Source organism: Rattus rattus, chromosome 1 (genome assembly GCF_011064425.1).
Source record: "Rattus rattus isolate New Zealand chromosome 1, Rrattus_CSIRO_v1, whole genome shotgun sequence".
NCBI lineage: Eukaryota > Metazoa > Chordata > Mammalia > Rodentia > Muridae > Rattus > Rattus rattus.
In genome coordinates this window covers 157,376,710-157,392,925 of record NC_046154.1, presented here as the reverse complement: position 1 = coordinate 157,392,925, position 16,216 = coordinate 157,376,710, and the positions used below count along the sequence as shown (strand labels likewise).

Genomic DNA, 16,216 nt, shown 5'->3' with positions numbered 1-16,216 from the left:
CATACAGAGGCCATGGAGGATGCTGCTTACTGGCTTGCCCTGACTTGCTTTCTCATAGAACCCAGGACCACCAGCCCAGGGATGGCACCATCTGGAACAGGCTGGGCCCTCCCCCATCAATCTCTGGGCCCTCCCCCATCAATCTCGAAGTGAGAAAATGCTCTACAGCCTTCCCTTCAGCCCAGTCCTGAGGCATTTTTCTCAGTGTTGGTTCCCTCCTCTCCAGTGACTCCAGCCTGTGTCAAGCTGGCATCATTAGCCAATATGGCACAAAAACACGTGAGAAGACGGCAGTGCCTGTGTGTGGCTTGCTGGCGGTGGGGGGGACTTCATTCATGCTGCCAGCCTGCCAAGACCAGCTTTGTTTTCCTAGTGTGCTCAGTTTGCCAGTCTCATGCTCAGAATCAAGCCTTCCTATTTATTTTTTCAGTGTCCCTCGCCTCACCATAGTTAACTAACATTTAGAACTTTTTTCTTCTTATATATTTATGTATAGGTATGACATTTGAAATTTTTTTTATATGTATATGTGTGAGTATGGACATGTGTGACAGTGACCCCAGAGGCCAGAAGAGGTCATTAGATTGCCTTAAGAGTATTGGTTCTCGGGGTTGGGGATTTAGCTCAGTGGTAGGGCGCTTGCCTAGCAAGCGCAAGGCCCTGGGTTCGGTCCCCAGCTCTGAAAAAAAGAAAAAGGAAAAAAAAAAAGAGTATTGGTTCTCAACCCGTGGGTTAGGGGCCTTTTAACAGCCCTCTCTCTCCGAAAATATTTACATTATGACTCATAACTGCAACAATGCAGGCACGAAGTAGCGACCAAAAGCAATTTAATGGTTTGGGGTCACCAAATGAGGAACTGCATTTAAGGGTCGCAGCTTTGGGAGGGTTAAGAACCACTCACTACCTTAAAGCTAGCTGGAGTTGTGAGCTGCCAGGGGTGGGTGCTGGGAACTGGAGTCTGATCCTGCCCAAGAGCAGAAGGTGTTCTTACTGTCCAAGCTGTGTTCCCACATCCCTACCTAGCGTTTACTTCACCAAAACAAAAACATCTGGTACAGCAGCATGGATGGCAAAGGCGGTTGCACCCGAAAGCCTCTGGGGACACTGCTCTCCCCTTCTCAGACCCACACACGTGTAAACATAATTAAAAAGAAATACTTCAGAATGGCATTTTGTTTCCAGTTTTGTTATTGTTTTGTTTCTGATGCAGGTGTGGGAGGGAGGGGGCGGCGAGGAATGGGCTAAGGCAGACTCTATGACAAGCTTCAAATTGGCAATTTAAGAGATGAAGAGTTAAATTTCAAAAAGTTAGTCTCAAACAAAGTCCAGACATGCCTGAGAGAATTTGAGATAGGGCTCACTGGCCCGACTATCAGCTCCCAAGGACACTGGCCATCTGGAGCCACCCCCTCCCCTTCCTTCACTCCCTGAGGGTCTTTCAGAGACAGGCCTAAATCTCTGTTTCCAAGAACTGGACAAGTTCAGGCAAGTTCAGACAAGTCAGTTACTAGAAGAAAAAAAAAAAAAAACCCCAGGCTTCAGGCAGCTAGTCAGAAGCTGCCAGTCACCTGTCCAGAAGCAAGGACGACAGGTCAGCAGCAATTTCCAGCCGCCACACCCCATAATGGCTCTGGGATGTCCCTAAAATGAATCCAACAGATTAAGATAGAGGTCACCTACTCCTGAATTCTCCTAATGTGCTTTAAATCAAGGCTCCGAGCTCATTTCAGAGGTCTCTCTATCTTGGTAATGGTAGACCCCAGCATTCCGGACTTCTGCAGAATCAAACACTGTGTTTACATACTGTTTGAGTCCGGGCTATCATTCTTCCGAGAATTATGGAGAATCATGGACCCTTACATCGTTAAGATGCCTGTCTAGTCCTGCAGTCTTCCAGGAAAACACTTGGTCTTTGGAATTGGCTTTGGGGGAGACCACAACAGCCAGAGCAGAAAGGCAGATACAGCCACTGATTATAGTTCTGAAAAGAGTTTCCCACTCAACTTCAAGATCTATAATTGCCTTCACGCCCCTGTGATTCCTTTATCACCCCCTGCTGGTGCTCACCGGGGCTTCTGCGTGGGTGACAGCAGGATTCTGGGATCTGGAGAGGTCAAGAGTCTGTAATTTGATCTCTACCTTGCCGGGTAAAAATTGCTTCTTCAGTTCCTCTGGTTTGGGGAGGCGGGCCTAGGACTCGCTGGCCTATCGTGGTTTTATTTGAGTGCTTGTGTTGGCCAACGAGTTCGCTCCATAAGTGAGGCAATCTGTCACTATAGGTCTATTTTCTTTCCCTGTACATTGGGTACGCTTGTGTTCTTTGAAAGTAGTTCCTAGAGCGCAGTCCTTGGTTGCCCTCACTGACTGCAGGAGCTGCAGGTGGACACAGGACACCTAGTCTGGAAATGGTGAGTGCTGTTGGGCCGCCCGCCCCGGGTGTGGGAGGAGGCAGCTGCAATCTGGAGGCGGTGAGAGATTCAGGAGGTCTTGCTGCAGCTGAGTCTGGTCTGGTGCCGCTGTTCCCTGCCCTTCTGGGATCATGCTGGGTAGAGTTGGGCCAGCAAGCAGAGCCTCGGTCCTGTCCTTATCTGAGCTTCCGATGCAACGATGCAACGATGCAACGTCTCTTAGCCGGAATCCCTATAGTCTGGGTCGGGTCAACAAGGGGTCGTGCGTAAGGCGCCTTAGGAGTCGAACTGGGGCTCTTTTGCATAGACGAAGGAGTGAAATCTGCGTGGATGGTAGCTGCTAATTTACTGCTCTCTCCCTAAAAACTCGCCACACCCCAGATAATGTCTCAGGGCGCAGCTACTCAGAGCATCAGTGTTACAAACAAAACGGAGCAGAGAAGCATCCTGCCACAATGACACCTGGTGGAGACCACTTTATTGGAATAACGAAGGACTGCTTTATTCCCTGGATGAGTTGAGGCTTGGGAACTTACACAGGTAGCCACCAGGAAGTTTTGTTGTTGGATTATTTTGGTTCCGTTCTGTTGAGTTGGGAGCAGAGGGTTGGGGGAACTCCATACCTGGGTATCTTGTTTCTCCAAGTAGAGTGGAATTAATGGATCAGGTTGGGGTTGAGAATTCTTCATGACTAGGGGTTATTGCCCTGCACATCCTGACTCGATTTCTCTTGACCTGAGGTTTTTATCCACCAAAAGAGAAGCTGCGGTTAAGGTGGGAAAAATGACTGGATGAAGGATAACTTAGAGTCATGGCTCTCTAGTCTTTTGTAGGGGGAGGGGAGGGAATGGGGCGTTCCTTGACAGGGTTTCTCTGTGTAGCCTCTGGCTGTCCTGGAGCCCACATTGTGAACCAGGCTGATCTCAGACTCAGAAATCTGACTGCCTCTCCCTCTCCAGAGCTGGGATTAAAGGCCTGTATCACCACACCCAGCTTCAGGACTCCGGTCTTTATTTGTTCTTCCTCTGCTGCTCCGGTTAGGTCTTCCTGTGGTTGTGGCTTAGGTTATAGCTGCCTGAGACTTGATGCCATAACTCACCCAGTGAATCTCTGCTCAGCTCCCTCTCTGCCAAACCTGTAACACCATTGATCTTACAGTGATCACAAGAGCCTTGAGCCTGCTGTGTCGGGCAACAGACATGTTTGTGTTATTGAAGCTGGCATTCCCAACCTGTACCCAAGTCAGGCCCAGCCCGCTGTTCTCAGTAACCTGATAGAAAGAGCAAAGTTATTAGTGGAAGGCAGAAAAGGTGATTCAGTGTCTGCACATTGGGAAGGCCTGGGTAACTGCTGTCTGCCTGTCTAGTCAGCCATCTTATGCTGTTAATACTCTTACTAGGAAACTTGCTCATGCCCAAGTTGACTGCATATTCTGTTATGTTCTCTGCTCTGGTGTTCTTGAAAACCAGTCACAATGAAGTCGGTGAGAACTGCTTTGTACAGTTAGGCACAATAAGCTCTAAACCAAAGGCCTGGTAACACTTGCTGTACCTGTCTGTGGGCTTTTAGGGGTTTTGCTTCTGTTCTTGTTGTTATTCTTTTCTTTTTTTTTTTTAAGATTTGTTTATTTATTATATATGAGTACACTGTAGCTATCTGCAGGCACACCAGAAGAGGGCATCGGATCCCATTACAGATGGTTGTGAGCCACCATGTGGTTGCTGGGATTTGAACTCAGGACCTCTGGGAGAGCAGTTAGTGCTCTTAACTGCTGAGCCCTCTTGTTAACTCTCCAGCCCTCTTGTTGTTATTCTTAAAGGTTTTTTAAAAAGACTTATTTATTTTTAATGTGCATTGGCGTTTTCCCTCTCTGCCTATGTGAGGGTGCCATAACTCCTGGATCTGGAGTTAGGTGTAAACTGCCAAGTGGGTGCTGGAAATTGAACCCGGGTCCTAACCTCTGAGCCATCTCTTCCAGCTCTTGATAACCACTTTTTAATTATTTATTTTATGTATATGAGTGCTCTGTCTGCATGTACACCTGTGTGCCAGATCCCATTACAATCAGTTGTGAACCACCATGTGGTTGCTGGGAACTGAACTCAGGACCCCTGAAAAAGCAGTCAGTGCTCTTAACCACTGAGCCATCTCTCAAGCCCCTTGATAACCATTTTTTTAAAGATTTATTTATTTCACGTATGTGAGTACACTGTCGCTGTCTTCAGACACACCACAATAGGGCATCAGATCCCATTACAGGTGGTTGTGAGCCACCATGTAGTTGCTGGGAATTGAACTCAGGGCCTCTAGAATAGCAGTCAGTGCTCTTAACCATTGAGCCACCTCTCCAGCCCCCGTTGAAAAGTGACCACTTTTAATGGTCACTTATTGTTGTGTTTTATAAAAGGAGCAGGATATGTTTGGTAGAGCTTGGTATGGTGAGATGGGAGGGATCCGTCGGTAGGTCCATGCTGAGGCATCCTTCCTTCTGAGGTACCCACCGTACAGCAGGCATAGTGTAGAATAGAGTTTATTTAGCCCATGAGAAGTAGAGTTGAGAATGGAATAGAGACAGAGAAAGACAGACAGACAGACAGAGGGAGAGAGAGGGAGAGAAGAAGGGAAGGAGAGGGAGAGGGAGAGGGAGAGGCCAGCCAGGAACAAATGGGAGGGGAAGAATGAAGGGGTCAGGGAGAGAAGAGAGTCAGAGAGAGAAAAGGGGCAGGGAGCAGTTTTTGCTTTTATAAGCTGCCCCTGGGATGACTTTGTGTATTCAATAAATAAGAGAGACACCTGCAGCAATATAAGAAGCCATTTGAAATAAGACACCCATTTTGAGTAGAGGTCGAATGAAGTTAAAAGTGCCCAAGACATCCATGGGAATTGACTTCCTCCCTGGCAAAAAAGTCATGTGTGTGCTTAACTGACATCCTGGTTGGCAAGTTAAGCCATGATATTAGGCAAGGCAAGTCCCTCTCCACAGCTGAATAACGCAACCAATGAGAACAGGATAAATGTATAATAAAGACATGTTCCCAAGGAAGTCCCCTGTTCCTAAATCCTGATTGGTAGAATAACTTGGCAAGATGCTTGTGGATTTCAAGATGGAGAGATGGCTCAGTGGTTAAGACCACTGACTGCTCTTCCAGAGTCCTGACTTCAATTCCCAGCAACCACATGGTGGCTCACAACTATCTGTAATCTGATGCCCTTTTCTGGTGTGTCTGAAGACAGCTACAGTGTACTCATATAAATAAAATAAATAAATCTTTTTTTAAAAAAACTCTGTAGGATTTTGGCAGGGCAGAGTGGGGTGGGGTGGGATGGGGTAGAGATGAGCGCGGTATTTTGCAATCAGCTCCAACAGTCCCTGGGGCAATGCTCAATAAACTATTCCTATCTAAGATCTGTGTTCCTGTGTTTTGTGAGGAAACTTCTGGACCCCAACAGAGGCCCCTAAGTCTTCCTTCAAGGTCCTGAAGTGACATCAAAGTGAAGCAGAGGCCAGGGATGTGCAGATGCAAACAGTCCAGGTCAGGGTGTGGTCCCGCCCTGCACTGCCCTGCCCTCCACCATTGGTGGGCTCCAGGCTCATTCTGTTAGGGATGTTTTAGAAGGGTGTTAAGTCCCTTTCTGAGAGACAAACTCCCTACTCTGATTGGTACCTTCTCCTTCTTTCAAACATGAGATTCCCGAGGAAATGCCCATTTCTTTGGGGTCCATTGTTTCAGAGTCTCATCTCTTAGAATATCCTCAATTCTGCCAGGCAGGCTACAATGGAAGAATTTATTGAATACGCAAATTCAACAGCATTGTTGGTTCCATTGTGTAAGGGTCCATGGTTCACCAGAGAACCTCACTGTAGACTCAAATAGCTCTATTTCTAGGGACATTACAGAACTACTGCGGGGCATGGGGAGCTAGAAACTGTTGCTGAGGAAGTCTGGAAACTGTTGCTGAGGAAATCTGGAAACTGTTGCCAACGCTTTGCTCTTGCCTCTGGCCAGGTGGCAGGGTAGCTACTGACTGGCTGCCTGAGGCCTGGGTTTTTTGTTTGTTTGTTTTCTGTAACTGACTTGCCTGGACTTGCCTAAACTTGCCAAGTTCTTGGAAACAGAGATTTAGGCCTAGTCTCCTGAACTGCCGTCCAATTTGAAGCCTGTCAGAGTCAGCCTGTTTCAATTGGTGCTAATTTGCCAAGTAAGCCTAGCTTTGCTTCCTGCCTGTCCAGTGGCAGTCTGAGTTCTTTTATTCCTATCTTTTATCTTGTTTGGGTTTTTGAGACTAAGTCTTACCCTGCTTGGGCTGGAACTGCTTCCATAGACTGCACTGTTGTAGTGTTCACAGAGACCTGCCTGCCTTGCACCCGGGGCTCCGTCAGTAAAGTTGTGTGCGACCATGCTTGCCCTTTAATCCCAATTTTGTTGTTGCATCTGTTTGTGTTTTGAGACATCCTGTAACTATTTTGTACTAGCTGACATGCTGCTCCCTGTGTTCGCAATGCAGGCTGGCACTGGATCCACGGATCTGCCTGGTTACCCCCCTCTTTAGTACTGGGATGAAAGGTGGTACTGCTATACCTACCCCTTTTATTCCAGTTTGATCACTAACATCGACTGATAGGTAATTTCCTTCAATCCCAGACAGAGTAGATTAGATTAAAGGCAGGTTTATCGGGAAGCTGCTCTCTGGCTAGTTCAGTGGCCCCAAGGACTGAGGCCAGGGGAGTCTCCATGGGGGTGGTGGGAGGAGAAATAGAGAAAAGAGTAAAGAGAGAGAAAAGAGTAAAGAGAGAGAAAAGAGGGAGAAACCAAATATCAGGATTATATAGGAGGGAGCCTCTTGGGGAAGGGTGGAAAGTTCAAGGTTGGGTGATGGTGCCCTCGCTGCCAAGGTACCGAAAAACAAAACAAAAGAAAACACATACTTGGTCATTCCTGTTAGAGGTTCACAGGATATATACTCCAAGCCCACTGAGTGGAAGCACAATGGAGAAACAAGTTTACATTCTCAGCAGAATAACAGAAACCGAAACCAAGAGCTGACATCAAAGATGTTAGCGCCAGGTGTTACCCTCCAAGGCCAAACAGAGAGGCCAGGATGTTCCTACAAAAGAACAAAGGCTTTCACATGCACCACCAAGGCTTAGCAGGGGGTAGATGCTGTGGAACCGTGGAGGGTCGGACAGTTGGGGGCAGGGTTTGCCAGGTCCGGACTGAGGGATGCCGGGAGAACCTGGAGGCCAGGTCCACTTTGGTAGGTAAAATATGCACCTCAGCCCCTTGTCCAGGTCCAAAACCAAACATCGACCAGCAGCTCTCGCGTTGACATTCCACGGGAGGTTACAGAATGGGTAGGAATTGGTTAAAGAGATCACTGCAGAGATCAGTCTGACCTGAAGTCACAGACAGAGCTGAAGTTAAGTGAGGGAGAGTCTGTAGGGGACCCGATGCGTTTTAGCAGTATGGCTGCAGGGACTTCTGTGTAAACTGACACAGTTTCTGGTCATGATTAAAGGGAAGGTTGTTTCATGGCAGAGATGAGAGAGAGAGCTGCCTGAACCATCCACATGAGTCCAGAGCAGAGAGAGAAAGTAGACTGAACGTAGACAGCAGACTGGATGTGGCCAGGCCCATCTGAGAGAGAGGAGAATAGCAGGGGTTACAGAATAGAGAAACCGTAGAGAGAGAAGTAGGATCAGACACACACAGAAGAAACAGCAACAACAGCGGGATTAGAAAGAAAATGAGTAGCCACAGAGAGGGGTTTAGCTGGGGAAGGGAAGCCCGGGATCTGGGTGGGTTTAGGATGGGGGAGGTGGTGAAAAGGGCTGGAATGCTCGGTTGGACTTCGAAATGTGTAACAGGTGCTTGTGACACCAGCATACGTCTGATATGCTAATAGGTGCAACAGGCAGCCCTAGGTCCCTTTTTCCTGAGGAAAGGCATGTTCTTCCTTTTGATAGAAGGGAACTGGCTTCCCAAGTTCCTAAGGAATGCTGGCTTTAATCTCTCCTCCGGAAATGCTCTTATCCTCCATGGACTGCCTTTTGGAGTTTGGGAATTGGTGTATCCTCTCAATCTGACACCCCAGCCTGTTGTTGATGGTAAGAGACAATAATCTCTTCTGTAAACGCTTCTCAACTGAAACTAGGGGCCCAGGAAGTCTGAAATGGTGGTCAAAAGCTAGGAGAGGGAGGAAATTCAGGTACGGTAGGGCATACTGGTCAGTAGTTTCAGGTCTAGGATAAGAAGAAGGAGGAGGAGGAGGAGGACTTAAATGGTATGTGAATGTAAAGAGTGTTTTATTCTGCAGAAGTGCAGCATGCTGGGGTCTCCCATTATCAAGTCAGACAACCTAGAAAGCTCACAGGCCTGATTTAAAAGCACATTAGGGGAATTCCAGGGTAGGTGGCTTCTATCTTAATCTGTTGAGTCCATCTCTAGGGACTTTCCAGAGCCATTATGGGGCCTGTCAGCTGGAAACTGTCCCTTGGGAACTCTGGAAACTGCAGCTGATCCTTTGCCCTTGCCTCAGGCCAGGTGGCAGGGTAGCTTCTGATTAGCTGCCTGAAGCCTGGGGTTTTTTCCTAGTAACTGACTGACTTGCCTTGCTTGGCTTTTCTGCACTTGCTCAGTTCTTAGGCATGGTCTCCTGAACGGCCAGTTTGAAGCCTGCTGTGGAATCAGCCTAGCCTTCTCAATACACAGTCTGTTTACAGATCGATACAGTTACAGATTCAGATACGTTGAAGTTAAGGTAGAGGGAAATCTCTGTCTTCTCTCCTGTCCACCTCCATACTGGATCTCCTCCATTCACTGTTCATGCAGCTCCATGGTCCCAGCATGCCCTCCACCAGTTTGCCTGGACAGTCTCCTTCCCCAGGAACTGTTTACCCCATTTTAGACTGCCAGTAGGGAACCTCAACAATCTTCCACATTGTTCTCTTTCTGGATACTTACATCTTGTTTCCCTGCCGTTTACCACCTGAGACTGGTGAAAGCTCTTCCTTGGGGCACGTGGTTCCATTTGAAAGAAAATGCTAGCTTCGTTTTTAAACAATAAGGATTTGTTTTGACCCTCTCATGGAAGCAACACTAACCCATAGACCGATGTGATAATGATTTAAAAAAAAAAAAAAAAAAAAGATCCATCCCTTCAGAATATCCAACTGTGTGTCTGTCTTGACCCCTCTTTGAATTTTATTATGTGAAGATCCCTCTCTCCCTCAGCAATAACATAGTGGGCAATGAAGGACAATGCTGAGAGCCAATGCCAAATTTTTAGGGGAGGGGGTGGCTCTGGGACAAACAACTCCATGGGAAGAAACCTAACCTCCTCCATCGGACTTTTTATTTGACAACCTGTGGCTTCTGGGAAGGCTCGTAATGCTCTGCGAGGGGACTGGTTGGAGACGTTTTATTACAGACATCCCTTGCAGCGAATACAGTCGCTCAAGTATTTGACTTTCAAGTGTGTTTTAGAAATTAGAGGGATAACATGGTGAATTAGAGTTCTGTCTGATAACATGTGCCTTCTTTACTGGTGTTTAACAGTCCAGTGGCATTATCAAGTGAAAATGATGTGATGGGCCAGGGAGATGGGTCAGGGAGCTGTCACTTTGACATCTTGGAAAGAGGGAACCTGAGAGGGAATCTACCAGATTGGCGTTTGCACATGTCTTTTCTATGTCTCCCAATTTGGCTTCCCTCAGGGATTGACTATTACTTGTAACCCACATAAACATATTCCTGCCCGAGTAGCATCTGATCATGGTGGTTTATCATAGCATTAGAAAGCACAGTAGGACATAAATCAAATGAATTCCTTGTCACAAGTCTTGTTTGCTGTTTGATTAAGGACGGTACAGAGAGCCCAGGTACATACATTCCACCATCGTCATTTGGTACAGTCACAGAAGTTGTGCTCCTGTTCTCAACAAATTGTAGGAAGTATTAACTAGAGGCCTGCTGAGTTGACTCAGGGGATAAAAGCATGTGCTGTGCAACCCTGATGATCCGAAATCTCTGGAACCATTGTTAAGCTGGACAAAGAGAACCAACTCCCACAACGTGTTGCTGACCCCCAGAAGAGCACTGCGGCATGCTCACACTCCATGCACAATACACACCAAATCAAGGCTTTTAAAAATAAAAATATGAAACTGAGATTCCACCTTATCCCAATCAGAATGGCTAAGATAAAAAACTTAAGTGACAGCACATGCTGGTGAGCATGTGGAGAAAGAGGAACACTCCTCCATTGCTTGTAGGATTGCAAACTGGTACGACCACTGTGGAAATCAATCTGGCGGTTCCTCAAAAAATTGGAAATAGTTCTACCTGAAGACTCAGCTACACCACTCTTGGGCATATACCACAAGGACACATGCTGCACTATGTTCATAGCAGCCTTATTCATAATAATCAGAAGCTGGAAACCACCCCTCAACCAAAGAATGGATAAAGAAAATATGATTAAGAAAATTATTCAAATATCAGAATGAGGTCATCATGAATTGTGTAGGCAATTGGATGGAACTAGAAAACATCATCCTGAGCAAGGTAACCCAGACCCAAAAGGACATGCATGGTATATACTCACTGATAGATGGATACTAGCCAAAAAGTATACAATACCCATGATGCAACTCACTAACCGTATGAAATTTTACAAGGCGGAAGGCCCAAGTGTGGATACTTCAATCTCACTTGGAAGGGGATGCAAAATAATCTCAGAAGGCAGAGGGAGGGACCTGGGTGGGAGAAGGGAGGGGAAGCCTAGAGGGTCAGGAGATGAATGGAAACATGCAGCTGGGAGAGGGTGGTAGAGAGGGGAACCTCTAGAAAGTCCCAGAGATCTGGATGTGTGAGACTCCCAGGACTCAGTGGGGATAACCTTAGGGGAAATGCCCAACAGTGGGGAGATAGAACCTGAAGAGACCACCTCCAATAGATAGACAGGGCCCCCAGTGGAGGGATGGGGCTACCTACCCATCTTCAAAATTTTTGACCAAAAATTGTCCCTGTCTAAAGGGATGAAAAATGGAGCAGATACTGAAGGAAAGTCATCCAATGACCAGTCCAACTTGGGATCCATCCCACGCGCAGGCACCAAACCCTGACAGTTTTACTGCCTCCATATTGTGCTTGCAGATGGGAGTCTAGCATGGCCGTCTCTGAGAGGCTCTACCAGCAGCTGACTGAGGCAGATGCAGATACATACAGCCAACCGTTGGACTGACGTTAGGGACCCCTATGGAAGTGTTACAGAAAGGACTGAAGGAGTGAAAAGGATTGCAACCCCATAGGAAGAACAACAGCGTCAACCAACCACATATGTAGCAGAGGACTGCCAAGTCTGGCCTCAGTAGGAGAGACTTGATGCCCCAGGGAAGGGAGAGGAAGTAGAGGTGGGGGAGGAACACCCTTTTAGAGGAAAAAGGGGGGAAGAACTCTAGGAGGGGGGACCTGAGGGAGGGAACATTTGGAATGTAAATAAATAAAATAATTTGATTTTAAAAAGATACATGAGTGGTGTCTACCAGTCCAGGTGATGTAGACTCATATCTAAAGAATATGTTGGGTTCTATGCATCCCAACATAGCATCCCTCTGATGACTGTGAGATCATTGCTAGGATTCTTAGGGAGAAGACGATTTTTTTATATTCCTGGTGGGAAGGAATCCCTCCAGATCTCAGTTCTCAGATACCAGCAGAACACAAGGGTGCCCAGCATTTCTAAGCGCACACGTTCTAAGGACAGCAGATACTGATCATGGTGGGTGGTAGACAATAGAACCTGGGGTGACAGTTGTTAGATGCAGTGCAGAAGGAGGAACTGCACAGTCGTCTGCACAAGAGCTCGTCCTTCTTTGATGTTTCTTTCCCAGAAAGCTCCAGTTTACCTTTAGCATTTGTGAGTGGGGGAAGGCATCTTGGTCTGTATGAGCAGTAGAGTGTGATGATCAGGACAACTTGAACCCTTGTGGAACAGTGTCATGTCACCTTCTTATTAATTCTGTGTACGTCTGTGGTGCCGTGAGGCTCACTTTCCTGGAAATGTGTGTGTGTTCTTTCAGGAGTCAGTGAGCTTTGAGGATGTGGCTGTGAAGTTCACGCAGGAGGAGTGGGCTGTGCTGGATCCATCCCAGAAGGAGCTGTACAAAGATGTGATGCAGGAAACCCTGAGGAACCTGGCCTCTATAGGTACACATGGGCATTTCCTTTTTTGGTCTATCAATGTTTCTAGCTAATCAGTGTTGACGTATGAATTGGAATATGAAGATGGGAATTGGGGTGATATAGTATACCATAAGGGTAGCTGTTACTTAATATGTTTTTGGTAATAAATAATTCCCAACTATTTCTCTGGTTCTACATTTTAGGAAACAAGTTGGGTAACCAGAAGGTTGTAAATGAGTATGGAAATCTCTGGAGAAAACTAAGGTAATTTGTTCCCCAATCCAGATTGTAGAGTGCTGCTGTGCCCGGACATTTTTACGAGAACTCAGAGTTGCATTTCATATCAGGCCTCAAACTAATTTCATCTCAGCAAATTTTCTCCCCAAATCTGTGTGTTTAAGTATAAGCAATAGGGGTTGGGGATTTAGCTCAGTGGTAGAGCGCTTGCCTAGCAAACGCAAAGCCCTGGGTTCGGTCCCCAGCTCCGGAAAAAAAAAAGTATCAGCAATAATACATTCTGAACATTTCAGTCTTGAGAACAGCTAGAATGTAAGGATAGGACATGTGATGTGTTATCGTAGTTCAATATATGAACTTTGTACCATACAGTGTGTCTCAGTTTGGTTTTGTATTGCTGTGATGAAGACCAGGAGCCCAAGCAACTTGAGGTGGAAAACATTAACCTCATCTTGTAGTAAATAATCAAGGGAAGTCAGGGTGTGCACTCAAGCACAGGCAGAGGTATGAACTGAGGCAGAGGCCATGGAGGAATGCTGCTTACTTTCTTGCTCCCTACGGTTTGCTCAGTTTCTTTCATTACACACCTCATGACAGCCTGCTTGGGAATGGCACTGCTCACAGTGGACTAGACACTTCCACATTGTCCTTCAAGAAATGTTTGCCTTGGTTCGATTATTACTCTGCCTTGGTTCTACCCTCTTGGAGGAAGAAACTCTGTAACTGATGTTTTTGTACCTTGCCAGAGGATACAGTTCCAAGACTTTGACCTTTTGCTTGCTGACAGGCCGATGTGATCCGGGACATTTTCTCACTTGATGTTCCCTTTGATGACTCTTAAGTTTCGTCAAGTTGATAAAATACCAACACAGTTGACCTCCTGTCTATGTGAGTCAGGACACAAACACCCCAGCATTAAACCATCATTTGTCCTTTTTGTTTGTCTTCATGATGTCATGTTGATATTAATACCACAATTTAAAACTAATAAACTGTGTTAAGAAATATCAACACTCTAAACGTCAAAACCTAGTATCATTTTAAAAAGTCAGAGTCTTTGAACTGTTTACTCCTTCAAGGTACAAAAAATCAGTCACATAATTTCTTCTCCAAGGTGGGGGGAGAACTAATAATCAAATCAAGGCAAAAATCAGTCTCTAACAGTGTAAACAATTCAATGCCCCATGTCAGGTTTAGACTCCCTGTTTCTCAGCTCCCTATGTCTTAGTCAGGTCTGTGCCCCAGGTCTGCCACTGGCAGCAGACACAGACTGTATCCTAGGCTCAGGCCAGCATCACACAGCATCTGCTACTGTTCTTGGTGATTATTCCACCTTAAAGGTATCTCCAGTATGCTGATGGGTCCACTGTGTTTGGAGCCCAGGATGTACATAGTATTTGTATTGAAATGCTGTGTGATTATTTAATGTTCTTAATGATCAGACCCAATGGTACATCAATCCCACTGTTTCTGCTGCCACTGTCCTCAAGTAGACTTGGAAAGCATGCAGTCTGAACTGTTACAAACGGTTTCCCAGCATGAAGCCAGCATTTCTCTGTTCAGTCATTGGTAAGCACCGTCTTAGTCATGAACTCTTCATTTGTTTTGCAGCAGCCAACTGGTGGAGAAGTTCTGTGACTATCAGGAAAGTCGTCAGTGTACAGAAATCTTCAGCTGCAATCCAGGGCACTCTTGTGCAGGACTTGCTACCTTTGTAAAGAATGTCTGTGAAGAAGGTAGAATTGGCCATTCATCTCTGGGTGTGCCACTGAAGCATCAGGTAGGACCTTATGAAGACCAGGAATATGGACAGGCACTGTTTGAACATAAGGAGTTGGGGAGCAACTCCAGTTCTTTGTCCCTTCAGATGCACAAAAGCACTCCCACCAGAGAGAAACCTTCCAACAATAAAAACTTTGAAGACCTTCCTTGTGTCAGATCTGGCCAAATGTATGAACAAAATGGTTGTGCAGAGAAGTCTTACATGCACAAGCCATGTGGGAAAGGCTTTGTGCATCCCAGTCCTTTACAAAGGCATGAGAAGGTTCCCAGCATTAAGAAGCCCTATGTGTGTGAACTGTGTGGGAAAGGCTTTGCTCGGTTGGGTAACCTTTTAAGGCATAAGATGACTCCCACTTGTGAGAAGACTTTTCTTTGTAATCACTGTGGGAAAACTTTCTCTGATTCCTCTTGCCTTCGAAGACACACAAGAGTTCACACTGGAGAGAAGCCCTATGTGTGTAAGTGGTGTGGGAAAGGCTTCATTACTTCTAGTAACCTTCAAATACATGAACGAACTCACACTGGGGAAAAACCTTACATCTGTAAAGAGTGTGGGAGTGCCTTCAGGCTTTTGATCCAGCTGCAGAAGCACGAAGTCATCCACAGCGGTGTGAACCCCTACGTTTGTAAGCAGTGCCGGAAAAGCTTTACTTCTTCCAGTTCCCTAAAGACACATCGAAGAACTCACACTGGTGAGAAGCCCTATATGTGTGAATACTGTGGGAAAACCTTCGGGTATTCCAGTACCCTTAAAAAACACGAGAGAATTCACACTGGAGAGAGACCCTATGTGTGCAAGCAGTGCGGGGCCGCCTTTCATTATCCTTTATATTTTCAAAGACACGAGCAAACCCACAGAAGAGAGAGACGCTAAGAGTGTAAGCAGTACGGGGAAGCCTTTCGTTATGCTTTTATGTTGAAATGCATGAACGAATCCACAGCAGCAAGAGGTCCTTTGTATGTGAGCGGTGTGGAAGGGCTCCTTGACATAGCATCTGGGAAGATATGCGCTAATTCATAGGAGAACAAATCATGGTGTTTTAAGTAACTTGAGAAAGTCTTCTCTTGGTTAGCTCTCAGAGAAATCAGACAACATGAGAGTGGCACTTGATGCTTAAAATGTGGGAAAACAACACATCGAAAAGAAGCTATTCTTTCAAATCCGTGTAGCTCCTAGTAATAGAAATTGCCTTCTAATACATGGAAGCAGACACACTGGGAAAAGCCTTTGGAAAAAGGTTGCAAACAATGAAATGAAGTCTTCTGAGTTCTTTTCAGAGAGGATGTGGAAGCACTCACACTGGAGAGAAACCTTAGGCACGCTCTGAGGAAAGCCTTTAGTTCTCTCCGGGCCTCCGAAGACATTGAAGGTAGCATTTTGGAGAGCAATCCTTCATATACAGGACATCTTCCAAACTTTTCAATTATCCCAGGTGTTTTTTTTTTTTTTAACACACATGAATGTACTCGTGGTAGGGTAATTCTAAAATACAGATCTGTAAAGTCTCCATCATCACTCTCGTAGAACTTAAAAGAACGTATCGTGAGGACTCACCTTGGAAAACGCGTGTGAACATTTCCTGGTTCAACTCAAAAATTAAGAAA

The 16,216-nt window shown here is 46.1% G+C and overlaps 1 protein-coding gene across 1 annotated transcript; it reads left to right on the top strand.

Annotated features, from left to right (window-relative positions):
- Positions 1-2,599: 2,599 nt before the first annotated feature.
- Positions 2,600-15,598, top strand: LOC116907589 (zinc finger protein 433-like). The gene is given in 5 exon segments (XM_032910669.1): positions 2,600-2,674; positions 12,490-12,616; positions 12,796-12,856; positions 14,441-15,504; positions 15,507-15,598. Coding segments are annotated over 5 exon segments (1,419 nt in total).
- The last annotated feature ends 618 nt before the right edge of the window (positions 15,599-16,216 follow it).